The 21,523-nt window shown below is 37.7% G+C and overlaps 1 protein-coding gene across 1 annotated transcript in view; it reads right to left on the reverse strand.

The window, feature by feature from the left end:
• col20a1 (collagen type XX alpha 1 chain) overlaps positions 1–21,523 on the reverse strand; it is a 114,582-nt gene that overhangs the window by 28,272 nt on the left and 64,787 nt on the right. Inside the window, exons 5-8 of the mRNA XM_088608199.1 lie at positions 6,809–6,958; positions 4,766–4,927; positions 3,484–3,642; positions 2,322–2,441 (exon numbers count right to left, since the gene is read on the reverse strand). Of these exons, the coding sequence (XP_088464325.1) occupies positions 2,322–2,441; positions 3,484–3,642; positions 4,766–4,927; positions 6,809–6,958 (591 nt within the window). The remainder of the gene's footprint in view (positions 1–2,321; positions 2,442–3,483; positions 3,643–4,765; positions 4,928–6,808; positions 6,959–21,523) is intronic.

Consider the following 21,523-nt stretch of genomic DNA (forward strand, 5'->3'; position numbering starts at 1 on the left):
GTATTACACAAAAGATGTGTCTACATAAACACCAAAGTCTTTCTGAAACATTTCCTCTGAGAACAAACAGACAGTGGGCTCCTCAGACCGCTCTTGCAGTGCAAAGAAGAAATACGGTGTAAAACCATTAAGGGTATCTTTCCATGGACCTAGAATATAGCACAGTTTCTCCCGTGTTTAACTTTCCTCATTTCAATTCTGTAGTGCCCGGAGTCATAAAAGAGTATGAAAACTACATTTCCCAGATGGCCACAGCTTATTAAGGCCAATGGGATGTCTGCCCTGAATTAACTGAGCACAGGTGCTGTCAATGAAGGATTGTGCTAAGTGTATATAAGGGGGAGGGGCAAGGAAGTGCAAATCTGAGTTCAGATTTGGTTGGTCTGTTATATTTTGGTTCTTGACTAAGGAAAGCATTACTTTCAAAAGGAGTAAGTTGTTGAGGAAAAATAGTTTTGTTTTGTGGAAAAGCTGGTGAGTGGATTAGCCACCCAAACAGTTCCAGAAAAGCAGGGGAAAAGGACTAGCAGAGCTCTAGTAGAAGGAGCAGGTTCTCTCGTTTTTGGGCTGAAGTCTAAAAGAGTTCTTTTCAAGAGTTAATAAGAAGAGAAAATACTGAAGGCTGAGGTGCAGCTGCTGGCGTAGGCCTCACTGGCTGAGTGAATGAGCAGTCACAAACACCAAAGAGCACGTGAGCTCTCTACAAGCAATCTCAAAGGCACATTCTAGTTCAGCCATCTGCCTGGAAGAGCAGAACTGCGGATCTGGTGCCACGCTTGTTCATGTGTAGTCAGTGCTATGTGAGCTTCCAGAATAAATGTGCTTTTAAAACTTGCTCTTCCACACAGATTTTGAATAACCAAGTGTTGAAAAAGCAATTGCTTTTTTAGTGATTAAGTGAATAGAAGAGTGTTATTTTAAATAGGACTTGGGCAGTAAAATAACACCTGTGTGTAACTTCTGTATTGAAACTCTGTTGCCCTGCACTAGTTAATGTCACTAGTAAAGTATAACACCACTGCACATTATAATACTGAAGTATGTATTCGTTATGCAATAATAAAATGAGCAGTACTGCATATGATCTTCTGCCACGCTACAATCAGCCGCCAAGCACAATACTCAAACAGTCAAAGTGATCATTTGCTTCCAGACATCCAACAGCTACAAGTACTTTTCCATTCTTCAAAGTGTGGTTTTGCCCTGTAACTTTCACGAACAAAGGAATCAGACAAAACAAACGCATTGCAGGCTGCTATTGGCTCCAGGCTTTAGATCGGTCAACGGGTTTAAGGGCGCTAGACGTGAAAAATAAGAAATACTTGGGGGCGTAAATGTCTGGCAGAGTCACCTCTCTAAGAATGTACCCTTCCCAAAGATTGAGTCATTTTCAAAAGCTGGGAGCCAAACAGTTGAGATGTTCAGACAGGGAAATACTGATTTATGTTGAAGCAGCAATTTCATAGCTTCTAGAATTTTGCCTTTAAGGGATTGAATTGTAGACTGTAAGACAATACTATTGCTGGGCTATTTGCTGGCTTTTTGTGTTGCCATTCCTTATTGAGTTTTTGCATTTGTTTGTGAAAGCTCAGCGATGTCTGGGTTCCACTATACCTAAAGCTACTAACCTGGAGTGCTTTATAAAATCCTGAATAGATCAGCAGCTAAAGAAGTGTAAATGTTTTAAATTTCAGAGAACTAATCCACTAATTAATTCAATTAAGTGACAGGAAGTTCAGAAAGCCTGAGAGACAGATGTGACCAGGAGTCCTGATCTGCTATTGCAATGAAGTCCATGGCTCCTGACATGTTCTTCAATGGTCCCCATAAGAGCAATTGTTTCCATTTATTTCTTTGAGTGAACTAGACGCTTTCCTCACCTCACTAGGATGAGACCTCACTGAACAGGTTTAAAACCCCACCAGCAAGCAAGTCTTAAAGCCATTTCACTGTACCAGTTAGCATGCCAATGGTATAATAATGAACTGTCACATGGTTGGAAGATACAGTGTGCTATTAATAAAATAGTTCACTTTATGTTTAGGATTTTCACTATCTTCACAAAGATTTTTGTGCTACTGTGAATTAAAAATAAATGTCTTACTATAATTGTATGTATTTAATATTTTAATATTTTATTGAGTGAAGTAAGTCAGTTAATGCCCAAACTGGGCTAACAGCACTCTATTAACAGCATCAGTAGTAATGGAACTATACAAATAGTCACAGATGAAGCAGTAAAGCCAGTGACTGAGCTTGGAGTCCCTAACTGAAGGATAAAAAGTGGAGACGCAAAATTGGAGACAGAAAAGTAAAGCTACCTGTGAAAGTGTTTCCTCCTTTGTATCGGAAGTTCCTCACAGCCTCAACCAGCTGGTCTTTGGTGGTGAAGTTATTCAGGTTCCACTCTGTGCGTGGATCTCCACTGTACTGAGACAGTGCTGGAGGACAAGAGCAGTACGAGAAAGAGCTGCATTACCTACAGTACGTGTGCACAGATTGTTAGACCCCAAATATCTAACATAAGAGAAAAGCACCTGTGATCCCTTCACGAGCAAATCTGCTGAATAAGCTGTTTGGACAGCAACCTGCTCAGTGTTGTCTACTGGGGCTAAACCAGCAAAGATCACCAACTTCTTTTCTCAAATATAATATCAAAAAGTTAGATTACATTCGTGTGGTGTAGTGATGATGAAGCCATTATAAATGTAGTGTGCTCTATTAATAAGAGCAGAACTGATTACCACAGTTCAGGCAAACCCCCTACAGCAATACATGATATCCCACACCCCCACCAAAAGTGATTATCAATTTTGATAATGCTCTTTGTTTCATGGGTTGCTAAAGGTACCAGTATAATATGCAAAATAATTGTTTCCTCAGTTCAAGACACAACAGTCAAGAAGTCAATAATTCCAAAATTAAAATATAATTAACATTTAAATTCACAAAAAAATGCTTTGAATATTCATTATGTAGCAGAACAATAGTAACAGCACTGGGATTCACACACCTGAAAGAACAGGAGCAGAATTTTTAACACCGTGTTGATCAGTGACAGGCAGTATCACAACTTTGTTCTAATTTATTTTTTGTTGTTGTGATATGTAGCGGTTTGTTACACCTGCTTAGAAAGTGTGCAAGATGTTGATGAAATTAAAAAAAAATTCTGACCAATGGAGTATATACTGTACAGTATTATGGTTCAGCATTGCGCATGTATTGTCTTTTTTCATCTCTCATGATGATATCACTGTTGACGTATATTGAGTGGGTGTTTAAATGTTGGGTGTATGTTTAAATTATACATTATTCCCGTACCTCTTGTAGACACCTCAGGTTAAAACCCCTGCCATAGTGGGACAAAAAGTTAATTTTACAGACTTCATAGGGTTTGCACATTTTCTAAGGCTCTCTTGAGGCCTTCCCAGGTAGGTTAAAGTAAAAAGACATTTGGAATGGATTTCTTATACCACCACCTACCTATCCTTGTTTTGTCACTGGCAATGTTGAATGGTGTGATGAGGTTTTCTAAAAAGTCTCGCACCCGTTTGAAATTTGTCCGTCCGATACTCCAGGAGCCATCGACCAGCAGAACAACGTCTGCTGGGGCTGTGGTCTCACAGAAAAATGTTTTCTTTGCTGGAGGAGGACAGGCGATACAAAGAAATAAATGAAGAAATACATCACGTGCAAGTTAATCTCAGAATGCTTAAGATTCAGCTGCCCCGTGTGCAATTGTCGGAAAGGCAATGGTTGTGATGTTTTTTATAGGAAAGCCTGTCTGATGCTGAAGTTTCCAACAAGAGCCATATCATATCCTCCCACTACTTCTCTCTCCTGTGAACGCTCTGCGACTCACAGGGGGAAAGCTGGAGGAGGACTCAAGCACAGCGAAACACTGTGGAATAACTGGCAACTCCAAATTGGGTGGGTGTGAGCGAAAATGTGCGATTCCTGAAATTCAGTCAAAAATAATTAACTAGAACTTAAAAATCAACCTTTTATGCTGGATGCAATTCAAACCTGAGACCACTTACTATCTGCTATACCAAATATTGGGTCTATAACTAAGCATTCATGGATTTCAAGTTGTAACATCTGTAACATCCCCCTACTCTATTTAACAAATTAAGGTCATTTAACGCAAATGTACAGAACTGAGGTGAGGTGCATTTCATCAGAGCAGAGGAAAGCTTGCTCCAGTGAGTCAGTAGCAGTCCTTTACCTGAAACTCTAGACTACCCAGGCTCCTTATTACAGCCTCTGCTGCCCTAAAACTACATTATACTGCAGCTTCACAGCTCTTCATTCACCTTGCAAACAAATCTCTGTACAACACATTCCTTTGCTGCAGGCGGGTCTGGCTTATGCAATGCCTGGATAAAAAATGACCTCACTGCAGGAGAATGCTGAATATTCCAAAAGAGGATATCTGGGAACACAGTGAAGTGGCATTTCTGCCCTGGAGCTCTTAGGAGAATGTTCACATATCTGAATACCTGGATTTATAAATAGTATTTTCCTGTGGTTAAACTAAGTCACTAGTGAAATATACATGTTACTGTACATATACTGTAGCTTTTCTTTAATACCTTTACATACAGTATTTAAGAGAGGATTAAATGGACCTTCAGTCACCCAGACGATTATTAACAAAAACAAATGCTGTGATTTGATCAAAATGTTTAGTTGTCTAAAATGGTGTTTCTGAACACTAAGTTGTCTTCACCATAGGAAAGGTGCTCTAACATGGAGACCACACCTGTCTCGGGGCGGGTAGGCACTGTCTTTGCTGGCGCGTCTTTGCGGGAGTTCTCCTTCTCCGCTTGTTGATGGCTCTGCTTCTCTCCGGCGTCGGGGGTTCGAGAGCGATCCTTCTTCCCGCCCTTGGAGCGCTTCCTCACAGGTGCGTCGTCTGCGCTGGCTACAGAGGGGCCACCAGGCAGGAAGGCGAAAAGTCGTGTGAGAGGCACTCAGACTTGGCCAGTGTTTTCTGCTGTCGTTTCTGAGATGAACAATACCATGGTGCAGCCAGCTTTCTTGGCCAGAAAGCATCTTTAGTTCAAGCATGGCATTATTATCTGGGCTTGGCAGGATTCACAGATTATATACTTGCTGCACACAAAACAATCATATGATATACTGTACTGTAGGTCATTGTTTTGTTCAAGTCAGCTTTGACTCCTGCTCGTTATTATCAGAATTGAACCAGAGGCTGGGGGAGCTTCTTCAGCTGCTCTTGATAACTTTTGATTTGTTAGCTGTTTATTTTGGGTGTGTTTGTGTGTCTGTTGTTGAAACATCAAATCAAAGCAGTATTTCATCACAGTGGGAGAGAATCATCTTTTTATCCTTTTGAAAAAAGGGGAATGACGAATGGTTGCATTTTCTGAAAAGTAGTTAACAATTCATTATGCAAATTAACATACATTTGTACACATGTATATAGCTGGACACTATACCGGGACATTCTAAGGAACATTACTCGCCCAGTGACCTAACAGCACTGTCCCGCCTGAAAATTATCCCACAATTATCCAGTCACCGTATCCGAAACCCTAACCATCACTCTGTGAAGAAACAAATAGTGATTTTTTAATGTAAAGTCTGAACTAAATAATAAATAAAAATATTAATTATCCCGGAGTTTGCTACATGATATTCCACCAGTACGTCACAACTTTATTTACTGATATCTACAGTATCAGTTTGCAATTAAAAAGTTGATTATTATGTGTAAAACAATTGTGTTATTAAGAATAATCCAGATTCAGACATGTTATGTGATGTTATTTTTATGCAGTAACTAAACAGTAACTAAATCACTATATAAGAGGAAAAGGAATTAGTGATATTTCTCTTTTTGTATTTAATACATGTACTTTCACTGGATAGCAATGCTTTAGGGCACATGTTCATTCCTGAGCCTAAGGCAGTACCTTGACACCTAGATTATATAGTAATAGGGGATGTGTCAATCACAGCCACTCATCCATCACTGCTGCGATTTGTTCTAATCATCAATCTGTCACTCTTGCAAGCCAGTGGGAGCAACAGAAGAGAGCGTTCTGGAAAAGGCTCCAAGACACAGTGACAGACACTGACTCACAACGAAAAAAGCAGACACCAAGCGTCAAACACTAAAGCGTATAATTTTGTGTTTCTTTTCCCCAGTTGTGGGAATATACTGTATCAAGGAATGCCTATTCTATTCTTACAGGCTTATTGCAATTCTCAGTATATGACTGTAGCGAAAACGCAGCATTTACACCAAGGAAGGCTCTGCGGAATCCAAAAAGGACTTATAATTAATTATTAAATTAATGTAATTCTACTAAGAGAAATTTAATTTCAAAATTCCCTGGGCCCGAAGCAAAATATGTATTTTTTTAAATCAAAGGAATTCATTTTTCATGCAGTTTGGACACAATGGGCAGAGATGGGGATTGTCGGGGAAGCAGTTTGTCGCTGACTAGTTACTGGTTGCAAAGTGAGATTCTTTATTTTTCATTATGTAATTCACTGTTAACCCCCCTCCAGCATTTTTCATTTAAATTTTTAATTACATTTAATTTTTTTAAATATATTGTTTATAGTCAACAATACTGCTGACTATAAATACTGCCTCCGGGAAAACAGATTAGTGATGCTTTCTAGGAGTAGTATTACTAGACTGTTCGTTGCACTCTGTCCAGGGTGGTGACAGAAGAAGAAACTCTATGAATCTTCTGATGCTGAAGACAGCGGCTAGCTGGCAGACTCCCAGTGCTGGGCTCCAGGCGGCTGTGATGGACACTGGGCCTACCTGCCTCTGAGGACTCCCTGACAGCGGTAGCAGTGGACTGCAGGGCTTGCGTGGAGTTGACTGCTGTTGAGCCTCCAGAGCCACCAAGCCCCTTTCTTCTTGTGTCTCGGGTTTCACTGCGGTTTCTGGACTCCTCTCTCAGCCTGTCAACTGCCAGAGCAAGAACAGCTTCTGAGGACAGCAGCATGTTTTCTATGAGCACTTACGGTCCATAATTACATGTATCAGCTTATTCAACACTTTCCACCTTTTCAACAGTCTAAACCTCTGTGAATATCTTGCTGTTCTTGGTGCACAAATCTTGACTTGTAATATAATTGCCCGTAATAGTGTCAATAATATAGTGGCAGGCATTACTGTGGGCAACATGGTAAAATATATAGTAATTATAATCCCATCCATCCATTTTCAAACCACATCTTCCAAACTCAGGGTCATCAGGGAGACAGAGCCTATTCCAGTGTGCTGGGATGTCAGTGTATCACAAGGCACACTGATGCAGACACAGACACACACACTCTGACCAGGGCCAATTTGATCTAATTAACTAATTAACCTACCAGTTTGAATAGGAGAACATTCAGACTGCTCACAGACAGCACCCCAGGTCCCGAACTGAACCCAAGACCCCAGCATTGGGACCCCAGCAAGACCACTCCATCATCATAGCAGCCTTACAGCTTTAATGTTTGGATTTCTTCTTGGCACAAGAGAGCAGGTGCAAACATGAGTATGAGGAACAGGTCATATAAATAAGGCCGTGTTCCACGGTCATAAAGAAGCAGAGACACCCTCAACACAAATCTAACCAGGAGTCCAATAAAAACAGTTCTATTCAATAAACAAATCCTGATTTATGTACAGTGACCAAAGTACTTCATATTTTCTAAATGGATGATCAGGTGGACCAATTTGCAGACCTGAATTACCAGTTGCCTGCAGTTTTCACAGAGCTCTCTGACCTTAACTATGATGAAAATGCTTTGTGTCCTTTTACTGTATACCCCAGGGAGACATTAAACCTTCGGAGGACTCTGTACAGCTCCTGAGACTACCACTGCCCTCCTAAAGAGCAGAATGATATTGTAGATTTCGATTTTCTCAAATTTATTTAAAGCAATCTTTAGAAGTGAGAATAAATGTGAACTTATTGTTTTCTGGAATTCACTTATTCACAGTATGGAAAATATTATTTTGTTCTCTGCAATTATGATTATACAGATTACAGTATAATATTATTAGACATTTTAAGTGAAACACATTATCCAATTTGTAACTCTATCTGCTGTATGATGTTTTTTTTTCCCAATTTCATCTGGGGTATGAATAAATCTGGAGGGCACTGTATACATGATAATTTGGAACAAATATCCACTGTTTTGAAACCTGTAAGACACAATATATATTTTACAATACAATATTTTGTTAGTGTGGCGAACTGAAAGTACCAAAATGATCACACACCAGGATGAAGTTTATAATCATGTTAAGAGTATACGATCATATTTTCTCCATTTACCTACTGTCCTGAATTCCACAAACTCCTTTTACAATTTCACTTTAAGAGCAATGCTCACACAATAAGATAGTCTGCCAACTAAACTGGAGGAAAAGCAAAGGAACCTATTTACTTAATTCTATGTAATTTGAGGTGTTTGTTTTGTCTTAGTGTGTTTCTGAAAACAAAACAAAAGAGTTATAAAGATAGTGGGGTTAGACAGATAGGCTTGCACTTTAATTCCTGTGCCTTCTGGGTGTTTTGGCCTGAATCATTGTTATTGCTTTCCAGAAGCACACAAAACATGCCAAAGAAATACATCTTGAAACTACATTTTAGATGTATACTATATAATGCAAAATAGAGGAACAGTCAGAAATACAAATGAACATTTACTGACTACATTTATAATAAGACTACATACATTTTATGGCTTTTCATTCATATACTGTAACACTATTTATATATATATCATATAACACATAAATATGACAAATAACATATCAACACATATTTATGTGAAATTCTCATTATATTCGCAATGTAAAAATACTGCATACTGTACATAGAGTATTGGTTCTGAAATATACCTGAAGCATTTAATTTTATATAACCTTATACTGTATGGCAATATGCACTGCAATGCCCTAAAAGGGAATGTTGTCTATACTGGCCTGAAAGCAAAAGTTTAAAGAACCTGAGTAAAATTTTAAAACTCTTCCATTTTCCTTTTATTCCAGAGAGGTTTAATAAAAAATAATTTGAGTATTTATTGGATATTCCTGACTCTTACCCTAGCTAAGCCCAAAACAATGTTCATTGAGGACACCACTGAACATGAGATTTCTATTAATATACTACTTGACAAACAAGTCAAGGTTTCTGACTGTTATTGTCATTGGCTGAAGTATATTTTCCCCTGAAATGGGTAGAAGGTGGTATTGATATTTTAAAGGTCGACTGAACCCTAACCCTAACCTTCCCAATCCCTAGCTAGGGTTAGGGTTAGAATTCCCTCAAACCGTACACAAGTTCTGATGGCATGGCTGTATTTCAGGACTGAAAAGAAATGTAGGAAAAGTGGTATTTCTAAGTTAGCTTCACATTTTTTTTCTTCCATATATGGCTTTGTGCACTGCAATGCCTATAAGGGAATGTTGTCTATATTGCCCTAATAGCAAAAGTTTGAAAGAAACTGAGTAGTATTTTCAAACTCTTGCATTTGCCTTTCATTCCAGAGAGGCATATTATCAAATAAATTGAGTATTTATTGGGTATTCCTGACTCTTACCCTAGCTAAGCCCAAAACAATGCTCATCGAGGACAACATTCAACGTGAGATTTCCCTTATCAGATTTCTTAACAAAAAACAAAATTTAAGCATTGATGATGTTTTCTCATTAGTTTGGGGAGGTTTCTATGTCAGTTCTGACTGTTATTGTCATTTGGTGAAGTATATTTTCCCCTGAAATGGGTAGAAGGTGGTATTGATATTTTAAAGGTCGACTGAACCCTAACCCTAACCTTCCCAATCCTTAGCTAGGGTTAGGGTTAGAATTCCCTCAAACCGTACACAAGTTCTGATGGCATGGCTGTATTTCAGGACTGAAAAGAAATGTAGGAAAAGTGGTATTTCTAAGTTAGCTTCACATTTTTTTTCTTCCATATATGGCTTTGTGCACTGCAATGCCTATAAGGGAATGTTGTCTATATTGCCCTAATAGCAAAAGTTTGAAAGAAACTGAGTAGTATTTTCAAACTCTTGCATTTGCCTTTCATTCCAGAGAGGCATATTATCAAATAAATTGAGTATTTATTGGGTATTCCTGACTCTTACCCTAGCTAAGCCCAAAACAATGCTCATCGAGGACAACATTCAACGTGAGATTTCCCTTATCAGATTTCTTAACAAAAAACAAAATGTAAGCATTGATGATGTTTTCTCATTAGTTTGGGGAGGTTTCTATGTCAGTTCTGACTGTTATTGTCATTTGGTGAAGTATATTTTCCCCTGAAATGGGTAGAAGGTGGTATTGATATTTTAAAGGTCGACTGAACCCTAACCCTAACCTTCCCAATCCTTAGCTAGGGTTAGGGTTAGAATTCCCTCAAACCATACACAAGTTCTGATGGCATAGCTGTATTTCAGGACTGAAAAGAAATGTAGGAAAAGTGGTATTTCTAAGTTAGCTTCACATTTTTTTTCTTCCATATATGGCTTTGTGCACTGCAATGCCTATAAGGGAATGTTGTCTATATTGCCCTAATAGCAAAAGTTTGAAAGAAACTGAGTAGTATTTTCAAACTCTTGCATTTGCCTTTCATTCCAGAGAGGCATATTATCAAATAAATTGAGTATTTATTGGGTATTCCTGACTCTTACCCTAGCTAAGCCCAAAACAATGCTCATCGAGGACAACATTCAACGTGAGATTTCCCTTATCAGATTTCTTAACAAAAAACAAAATTTAAGCATTGATGATGTTTTCTCATTAGTTTGGGGAGGTTTCTATGTCAGTTCTGACTGTTATTGTCATTTGGTGAAGTATATTTTCCCCTGAAATGGGTAGAAGGTGGTATTGATATTTTAAAGGTCGACTGAACCCTAACCCTAACCTTCCCAATCCTTAGCTAGGGTTAGGGTTAGAATTCCCTCAAACCGTACACAAGTTCTAATGGCATGGCTGTATTTCAGGACTGAAAAGAAATGTAGGAAAAGTGGTATTTCTAAGTTAGCTTCACATTTTTTTTCTTCCATATATGGCTTTGTGCACTGCAATGCCTATAAGGGAATGTTGTCTATATTGCCCTAATAGCAAAAGTTTGAAAGAAACTGAGGAGTATTTTCAAACTCTTGCATTTGCCTTTCATTCCAGAGAGGCATATTATCAAATAAATTGAGTATTTATTGGGTATTCCTGACTCTTACCCTAGCTAAGCCCAAAACAATGCTCATCGAGGACAACATTCAACGTGAGATTTCCCTTATCAGATTTCTTAACAAAAAACAAAATTTAACCATTGATGATGTTTTCTCATTAGTTTGGGGAGGTTTCTATGTCAGTTCTGACTGTTATTGTCATTTGGTGAAGTATATTTTCCCCTGAAATGGGTAGAAGGTGGTATTGATATTTTAAAGGTCAACTGAACCCTAACCCTAACCTTCCCAATCCCTAGCTAGGGTTAGGGTTAGAATTCCCTCAAACCGTACACAAGTTCTGATGGCATGGCTGTATTTCAGGACTGAAAAGAAATATAGGAAAAGTGGTATTTCTAAGTTAGCTTCACATTTTTTTTCTTCCATATATGGCTTTGTGCACTGCAATGCCTATAAGGGAATGTTGTCTATATTGCCCTAATAGCAAAAGTTTGAAAGAAACTGAGGAGTATTTTCAAACTCTTGCATTTGCCTTTCATTCCAGAGAGGCATATTATCAAATAAATTGAGTATTTATTGGGTATTCCTGACTCTTACCCTAGCTAAGCCCAAAACAATGCTCATCGAGGACAACATTCAACGTGAGATTTCCCTTATCAGATTTCTTAACAAAAAACAAAATTTAACCATTGATGATGTTTTCTCATTAGTTTGGGGAGGTTTCTATGTCAGTTCTGACTGTTATTGTCATTTGGTGAAGTATATTTTCCCCTGAAATGGGTAGAAGGTGGTATTGATATTTTAAAGGTCGACTGAACCCTAACCCTAACCTTCCCAATCCCTAGCTAGGGTTAGGGTTAGAATTCCCTCAAACCGTACACAAGTTCTGATGGCATGGCTGTATTTCAGGACTGAAAAGAAATGTAGGAAAAGTGGTATTTCTAAGTTAGCTTCACATTTTTTTTCTTCCATATATGGCTTTGTGCACTGCAATGCCTATAAGGGAATCTTGTCTATATTGCCCTAATAGCAAAAGTTTGAAAGAAACTGAGTAGTATTTTCAAACTCTTGCATTTGCCTTTCATTCCAGAGAGGCATATTATCAAATAAATTGAGTATTTATTGGGTATTCCTGACTCTTACCCTAGCTAAGCCCAAAACAATGCTCATCGAGGACAACATTCAACGTGAGATTTCCCTTATCAGATTTCTTAACAAAAAACAAAATTTAAGCATTGATGAAGTTTTCTCATTAGTTTGGGGAGGTTTCTATGTCAGTTCTGACTGTTATTCTCATTTGGTGAAGTATATTTTCCCCTGAAATGGGTAGAAGGTGGTATTGATATTTTAAAGGTCGACTGAACCCTAACCCTAACCTTCCCAATCCCTAGCTAGGGTTAGGGTTAGAATTCCCTCAAACCGTACACAAGTTCTGATGGCATGGCTGTATTTCAGGACTGAAAAGAAATGTAGGAAAAGTGGTATTTCTAAGTTAGCTTCACATTTTTTTTCTTCCATATATGGCTTTGTGCACTGCAATGCCTATAAGGGAATGTTGTCTATATTGCCCTAATAGCAAAAGTTTGAAAGAAACTGAGTAGTATTTTCAAACTCTTGCATTTGCCTTTCATTCCAGAGAGGCATATTATCAAATAAATTGAGTATTTATTGGGTATTCCTGACTCTTACCCTAGCTAAGCCCAAAACAATGCTCATCGAGGACAACATTCAACGTGAGATTTCCCTTATCAGATTTCTTAACAAAAAACAAAATTTAACCATTGATGATGTTTTCTCATTAGTTTGGGGAGGTTTCTATGTCAGTTCTGACTGTTATTGTCATTTGGTGAAGTATATTTTCCCCTGAAATGGGTAGAAGGTGGTATTGATATTTTAAAGGTCGACTGGACCCTAACCCTAACCTTCCCAATCCTTAGCTAGGGTTAGGGTTAGAATTCCCTCAAACCGTACACAAGTTCTGATGGCATAGCTGTATTTCAGGACTGAAAAGAAATGTAGGAAAAGTGGTATTTCTAAGTTAGCTTCACATTTTTTTTCTTCCATATATGGCTTTGTGCACTGCAATGCCTATAAGGGAATGTTGTCTATATTGCCCTAATAGCAAAAGTTTGAAAGAAACTGAGTAGTATTTTCAAACTCTTGCATTTGCCTTTCATTCCAGAGAGGCATATTATCAAATAAATTGAGTATTTATTGGGTATTCCTGACTCTTACCCTAGCTAAGCCCAAAACAATGCTCATCGAGGACAACATTCAACGTGAGATTTCCCTTATCAGATTTCTTAACAAAAAACAAAATTTAAGCATTGATGATGTTTTCTCATTAGTTTGGGGAGGTTTCTATGTCAGTTCTGACTGTTATTGTCATTTGGTGAAGTATATTTTCCCCTGAAATGGGTAGAAGGTGGTATTGATATTTTAAAGGTCGACTGAACCCTAACCCTAACCTTCCCAATCCTTAGCTAGGGTTAGGGTTAGAATTCCCTCAAACCGTACACAAGTTCTGATGGCATGGCTGTATTTCAGGACTGAAAAGAAATGAAGGAAAAGTGGTATTTCTAAGTTAGCTTCACATTTTTTTTCTTCCATATATGGCTTTGTGCACTGCAATGCCTATAAGGGAATGTTGTCTATATTGCCCTAATAGCAAAAGTTTGAAAGAAACTGAGTAGTATTTTCAAACTCTTGCATTTGCCTTTCATTCCAGAGAGGCATATTATCAAATAAATTGAGTATTTATTGGGTATTCCTGACTCTTACCCTAGCTAAGCCCAAAACAATGCTCATCGAGGACAACATTCAACGTGAGATTTCCCTTATCAGATTTCTTAACAAAAAACAAAATTTAAGCATTGATGATGTTTTCTCATTAGTTTGGGGAGGTTTCTATGTCAGTTCTGACTGTTATTGTCATTTGGTGAAGTATATTTTCCCCTGAAATGGGTAGAAGGTGGTATTGATATTTTAAAGGTCGACTGAACCCTAACCCTAACCTTCCCAATCCTTAGCTAGGGTTAGGGTTAGAATTCCCTCAAACCGTACACAAGTTCTGATGGCATGGCTGTATTTCAGGACTGAAAAGAAATGAAGGAAAAGTGGTATTTCTAAGTTAGCTTCACATTTTTTTTCTTCCATATATGGCTTTGTGCACTGCAATGCCTATAAGGGAATGTTGTCTATATTGCCCTAATAGCAAAAGTTTGAAAGAAACTGAGTAGTATTTTCAAACTCTTGCATTTGCCTTTCATTCCAGAGAGGCATATTATCAAATAAATTGAGTATTTATTGGGTATTCCTGACTCTTACCCTAGCTAAGCCCAAAACAATGCTCATCGAGGACAACATTCAACGTGAGATTTCCCTTATCAGATTTCTTAACAAAAAACAAAATTTAAGCATTGATGATGTTTTCTCATTAGTTTGGGGAGGTTTCTATGTCAGTTCTGACTGTTATTGTCATTTGGTGAAGTATATTTTCCCCTGAAATGGGTAGAAGGTGGTATTGATATTTTAAAGGTCGACTGAACCCTAACCCTAACCTTCCCAATCCTTAGCTAGGGTTAGGGTTAGAATTCCCTCAAACCGTACACAAGTTCTGATGGCATAGCTGTATTTCAGGACTGAAAAGAAATGTAGGAAAAGTGGTATTTCTAAGTTAGCTTCACATTTTTTTTCTTCCATATATGGCTTTGTGCACTGCAATGCCTATAAGGGAATGTTGTCTATATTGCCCTAATAGCAAAAGTTTGAAAGAAACTGAGTAGTATTTTCAAACTCTTGCATTTGCCTTTCATTCCAGAGAGGCATATTATCAAATAAATTGAGTATTTATTGGGTATTCCTGACTCTTACCCTAGCTAAGCCCAAAACAATGCTCATCGAGGACAACATTCAACGTGAGATTTCCCTTATCAGATTTCTTAACAAAAAACAAAATTTAAGCATTGATGAAGTTTTCTCATTAGTTTGGGGAGGTTTCTATGTCAGTTCTGACTGTTATTGTCATTTGGTGAAGTATATTTTCCCCTGAAATGGGTAGAAGGTGGTATTGATATTTTAAAGGTCGACTGAACCCTAACCCTAACCTTCCCAATCCCTAGCTAGGGTTAGGGTTAGAATTCCCTCAAACCGTACACAAGTTCTGATGGCATGGCTGTATTTCAGGACTGAAAAGAAATGTAGGAAAAGTGGTATTTCTAAGTTAGCTTCACATTTTTTTTCTTCCATATATGGCTTTGTGCACTGCAATGCCTATAAGGGAATGTTGTCTATATTGCCCTAATAGCAAAAGTTTGAAAGAAACTGAGTAGTATTTTCAAACTCTTGCATTTGCCTTTCATTCCAGAGAGGCATATTATCAAATAAATTGAGTATTTATTGGGTATTCCTGACTCTTACCCTAGCTAAGCCCAAAACAATGCTCATCGAGGACAACATTCAACGTGAGATTTCCCTTATCAGATTTCTTAACAAAAAACAAAATTTAAGCATTGATGATGTTTTCTCATTAGTTTGGGGAGGTTTCTATGTCAGTTCTGACTGTTATTGTCATTTGGTGAAGTATATTTTCCCCTGAAATGGGTAGAAGGTGGTATTGATATTTTAAAGGTCGACTGAACCCTAACCCTAACCTTCCCAATCCCTAGCTAGGGTTAGGGTTAGAATTCCCTCAAACCGTACACAAGTTCTGATGGCATGGCTGTATTTCAGGACTGAAAAGAAATGAAGGAAAAGTGGTATTTCTAAGTTAGCTTCACATTTTTTTTCTTCCATATATGGCTTTGTGCACTGCAATGCCTATAAGGGAATGTTGACTATATTGCCCTAATAGCAAAAGTTTGAAAGAAACTGAGTAGTATTTTCAAACTCTTGCATTTGCCTTTCATTCCAGAGAGGCAAATTATCAAATAAATTGAGTATTTATTGGGTATTCCTGACTCTTCCCCTAGCTAAGCCCAAAACAATGCTCATCGAGGACAACATTCAACGTGAGATTTCCCTTATCAGATTTCTTAACAAAAAACAAAATTTAACCATTGATGATGTTTTCTCATTAGTTTGGGGAGGTTTCTATGTCAGTTCTGACTGTTATTGTCATTTGGTGAAGTATATTTTCCCCTGAAATGGGTAGAAGGTGGTATTGATATTTTAAAGGTCGACTGGACCCTAACCCTAACCTTCCCAATCCTTAGCTAGGGTTAGGGTTAGAATTCCCTCAAACCGTACACAAGTTCTGATGGCATGGCTGTATTTCAGGACTGAAAAGAAATGTAGGAAAAGTGGTATTTCTAAGTTAGCTTCACATTTTTTTTCTTCCATATATGGCTTTGTGCACTGCAATGCCTATAAGGGAATGTTGTCTATATTGCCCTAATAGCAAAAGTTTGAAAGAAACTGAGTAGTATTTTCAAACTCTTGCATTTGCCTTTCATTCCAGAGAGGCATATTATCAAATTAATTGAGTATTTATTGGGTATTCCTGACTCTTACCCTAGCTAAGCCCAAAACAATGCTCATCGAGGACAACATTCAACGTGAGATTTCCCTTATCAGATTTCTTAACAAAAAACAAAATTTAAGCATTGATGATGTTTTCTCATTAGTTTGGGGAGGTTTCTATGTCAGTTCTGACTGTTATTGTCATTTGGTGAAGTATATTTTCCCCTGAAATGGGTAGAAGGTGGTATTGATATTTTAAAGGTCGACTGAACCCTAACCCTAACCTTCCCAATCCTTAGCTAGGGTTAGGGTTAGAATTCCCTCAAACCGTACACAAGTTCTGATGGCATGGCTGTATTTCTAAGTTAGCTTCACATTTTTTGTCTTCCATATATGGCTTTGTGCACTGCAATGCCTATAAGGGAATGTTGTCTATATTGCCCTAATAGCAAAAGTTTGAAAGAAACTGAGTAGTATTTTCAAACTCTTGCATTTGCCTTTCATTCCAGAGAGGCATATTATCAAATAAATTGAGTATTTATTGGGTATTCCTGACTCTTACCCTAGCTAAGACCAAAACAATGCTCATCGAGGACAACATTCAACGTGAGATTTCCCTTATCAGATTTCTTAACAAAAAACAAAATTTAAGCATTGATGATGTTTTCTCATTAGTTTGGGGAGGTTTCTATGTCAGTTCTGACTGTTATTGTCATTTGGTGAAGTATATTTTCCCCTGAAATGGGTAGAAGGTGGTATTGATATTTTAAAGGTCGACTGGACCCTAACCCTAACCTTCCCAATCCTTAGCTAGGGTTAGGGTTAGAATTCCCTCAAACCGTACACAAGTTCTGATGGCATGGCTGTATTTCAGGACTGAAAAGAAATGTAGGAAAAGTGGTATTTCTAAGTTAGCTTCACATTTTTTTTCTTCCATATATGGCTTTGTGCACTGCAATGCCTATAAGGGAATGTTGTCTATATTGCCCTAATAGCAAAAGTTTGAAAGAAACTGAGTAGTATTTTCAAACTCTTGCATTTGCCTTTCATTCCAGAGAGGCATATTATCAAATTAATTGAGTATTTATTGGGTATTCCTGACTCTTACCCTAGCTAAGCCCAAAACAATGCTCATCGAGGACAACATTCAACGTGAGATTTCCCTTATCAGATTTCTTAACAAAAAACAAAATTTAAGCATTGATGATGTTTTCTCATTAGTTTGGGGAGGTTTCTATGTCAGTTCTGACTGTTATTGTCATTTGGTGAAGTATATTTTCCCCTGAAATGGGTAGAAGGTGGTATTGATATTTTAAAGGTCGACTGAACCCTAACCCTAACCTTCCCAATCCTTAGCTAGGGTTAGGGTTAGAATTCCCTCAAACCGTACACAAGTTCTGATGGCATGGCTGTATTTCAGGACTGAAAAGAAATGAAGGAAAAGTGGTATTTCTAAGTTAGCTTCACATTTTTTGTCTTCCATATATGGCTTTGTGCACTGCAATGCCTATAAGGGAATGTTGTCTATATTGCCCTAATAGCAAAAGTTTGAAAGAAACTGAGTAGTATTTTCAAACTCTTGCATTTGCCTTTCATTCCAGAGAGGCATATTATCAAATAAATTGAGTATTTATTGGGTATTCCTGACTCTTACCCTAGCTAAGACCAAAACAATGCTCATCGAGGACAACATTCAACGTGAGATTTCCCTTATCAGATTTCTTAACAAAAAACAAAATTTAAGCATTGATGATGTTTTCTCATTAGTTTGGGGAGGTTTCTATGTCAGTTCTGACTGTTATTGTCATTTGGTGAAGTATATTTTCCCCTGAAATGGGTAGAAGGTGGTATTGATATTATAAAGGTCGACTGAACCCTAACCCTAACCTTCCCAATCCTTAGCTAGGGTTAGGGTTAGAATTCCCTCAAACCGTACACAAGTTCTGATGGCATGGCTGTATTTCAGGACTGAAAAGAAATGAAGGAAAAGTGGTATTTCTAAGTTAGCTTCACATTTTTTTTTCTTCCATATATGGCTTTGTGCACTGCAATGCCTATAAGGGAATGTTGTCTATATTGCCCTAATAGCAAAAGTTTGAAAGAAACTGAGTAGTATTTTCAAACTCTTGCATTTGCCTTTCATTCCAGAGAGGCATATTATCAAATAAATTGAGTATTTATTGGGTATTCCTGACTCTTACCCTAGCTAAGCCCAAAACAATGCTCATCGAGGACAACATTCAACGTGAGATTTCCCTTATCAGATTTCTTAACAAAAAACAAAATTTAAGCATTGATGATGTTTTCTCATTAGTTTGGGGAGGTTTCTATGTCAGTTCTGACTGTTATTGTCATTTGGTGAAGTATATTTTCCCCTGAAATGGGTAGAAGGTGGTATTGATATTTTAAAGGTCGACTGAACCCTAACCCTAACCTTCCCAATCCTTAGCTAGGGTTAGGGTTAGAATTCCCTCAAACCGTACACAAGTTCTGATGGCATGGCTGTATTTCAGGACTGAAAAGAAATGTAGGAAAAGTGGTATTTCTAAGTTAGCTTCACATTTTTTTTCTTCCATATATGGCTTTGTGCACTGCAATGCCTATAAGGGAATGTTGTCTATATTGCCCTAATAGCAAAAGTTTGAAAGAAACTGAGTAGTATTTTCAAACTCTTGCATTTGCCTTTCATTCCAGAGAGGCATATTATCAAATAAATTGAGTATTTATTGGGTATTCCTGACTCTTACCCTAGCTAAGCCCAAAACAATGCTCATCGAGGACAACATTCAACGTGAGATTTCCCTTATCAGATTTCTTAACAAAAAACAAAATTTAACCATTGATGATGTTTTCTCATTAGTTTGGGGAGGTTTCTATGTCAGTTCTGACTGTTATTCTCATTTGGTGAAGTATATTTTCCCCTGAAATGGGTAGAAGGTGGTATTGATATTTTAAAGGTCGACTGAACCCTAACCCTAACCTTCCCAATCCCTAGCTAGGGTTAGGGTTAGAATTCCCTCAAACCGTACACAAGTTCTGATGGCATGGCTGTATTTCAGGACTGAAAAGAAATGTAGGAAAAGTGGTATTTCTAAGTTAGCTTCACATTTTTTTTCTTCCATATATGGCTTTGTGCACTGCAATGCCTATAAGGGAATGTTGTCTATATTGCCCTAATAGCAAAAGTTTGAAAGAAACTGAGTAGTATTTTCAAACTCTTGCATTTGCCTTTCATTCCAGAGAGGCATATTATCAAATAAATTGAGTATTTATTGGGTATTCCTGACTCTTACCCTAGCTAAGCCCAAAACAATGCTCATCGAGGACAACATTCAACGTGAGATTTCCCTTATCAGATTTCTTAACAAAAAACAAAATTTAACCATTGATGATGTTTTCTCATTAGTTTGGGGAGGTTTCTATGTCAGTTCTGACTGTTATTGTCATTTGGTGAAGTATATTTTCCCCTGAAATGGGTAGAAGGTGGTATTGATATTATAAAGGTCGACTGAACCCTAACCCTAACCTTCCCAATCCTTAGCTAGGGTTAGGGTTAGAATTCCCTCAAACCGTACACAAGTTCTGATGGCATGGCTGTATTTCAGGACTGAAAAGAAATGAAGGAAAAGTGGTATTTCTAAGTTAGCTTCACATTTTTTTTCTTCCATATATGGCTTTGTGCACTGCAATGCCTATAAGGGAATCTTGTCTATATTGCCCTAATAGCAAAAGTTTGAAAGAAACTGAGTAGTATTTTCAAACTCTTGCATTTGCCTTTCATTCCAGAGAGGCATATTATCAAATAAATTGAGTATTTATTGGGTATTCCTGACTCTTACCCTAGCTAAGCCCAAAACAATGCTCATCGAGGACAACATTCAACGTGAGATTTCCCTTATCAGATTTCTTAACAAAAAACAAAATTTAAGCATTGATGATGTTTTCTCATTAGTTTGGGGAGGTTTCTGTGTCAGTTCTGACTGTTATTGTCATTTGGTGAAGTATATTTTCCCCTGAAATGGGTAGAAGGTGGTATTGATATTTTAAAGGTCGACTGGACCCTAACCCTAACCTTCCCAATCCTTAGCTAGGGTTAGGGTTAGAATTCCCTCAAACCGTACACAAGTTCTGATGGCATGGCTGTATTTCAGGACTGAAAAGAAATGTAGGAAAAGTGGTATTTCTAAGTTAGCTTCACATTTTTTTTCTTCCATATATGGCTTTGTGCACTGCAATGCCTATAAGGGAATGTTGTCTATATTGCCCTAATAGCAAAAGTTTGAAAGAAACTGAGTAGTATTTTCAAACTCTTGCATTTGCCTTTCATTCCAGAGAGGCATATTATCAAATAAATTGAGTATTTATTGGGTATTCCTGACTCTTACCCTAGCTAAGCCCAAAACAATGCTCATCGAGGACAACATTCAACGTGAGATTTCCCTTATCAGATTTCTTAACAAAAAACAAAATTTAACCATTGATGATGTTTTCTCATTAGTTTGGGGAGGTTTCTATGTCAGTTCTGACTGTTATTGTCATTTGGTGAAGTATATTTTCCCCTGAAATGGGTAGAAGGTGGTATTGATATTTTAAAGGTCGACTGAACCCTAACCCTAACCTTCCCAATCCCTAGCTAGGGTTAGGGTTAGAATTCCCTCAAACCGTACACAAGTTCTGATGGCATGGCTGTATTTCAGGACTGAAAAGAAATGTAGGAAAAGTGGTATTTCTAAGTTAGCTTCACATTTTTTTTCTTCCATATATGGCTTTGTGCACTGCAATGCCTATAAGGGAATGTTGTCTATATTGCCCTAATAGCAAAAGTTTGAAAGAAACTGAGTAGTATTTTCAAACTCTTGCATTTGCCTTTCATTCCAGA

The sequence above is a fragment of the Lepisosteus platostomus genome, chromosome 15 (assembly GCF_059453375.1).
Source record: "Lepisosteus platostomus isolate fLepPlt1 chromosome 15, fLepPlt1.hap1, whole genome shotgun sequence".
NCBI lineage: Eukaryota > Metazoa > Chordata > Actinopteri > Semionotiformes > Lepisosteidae > Lepisosteus > Lepisosteus platostomus.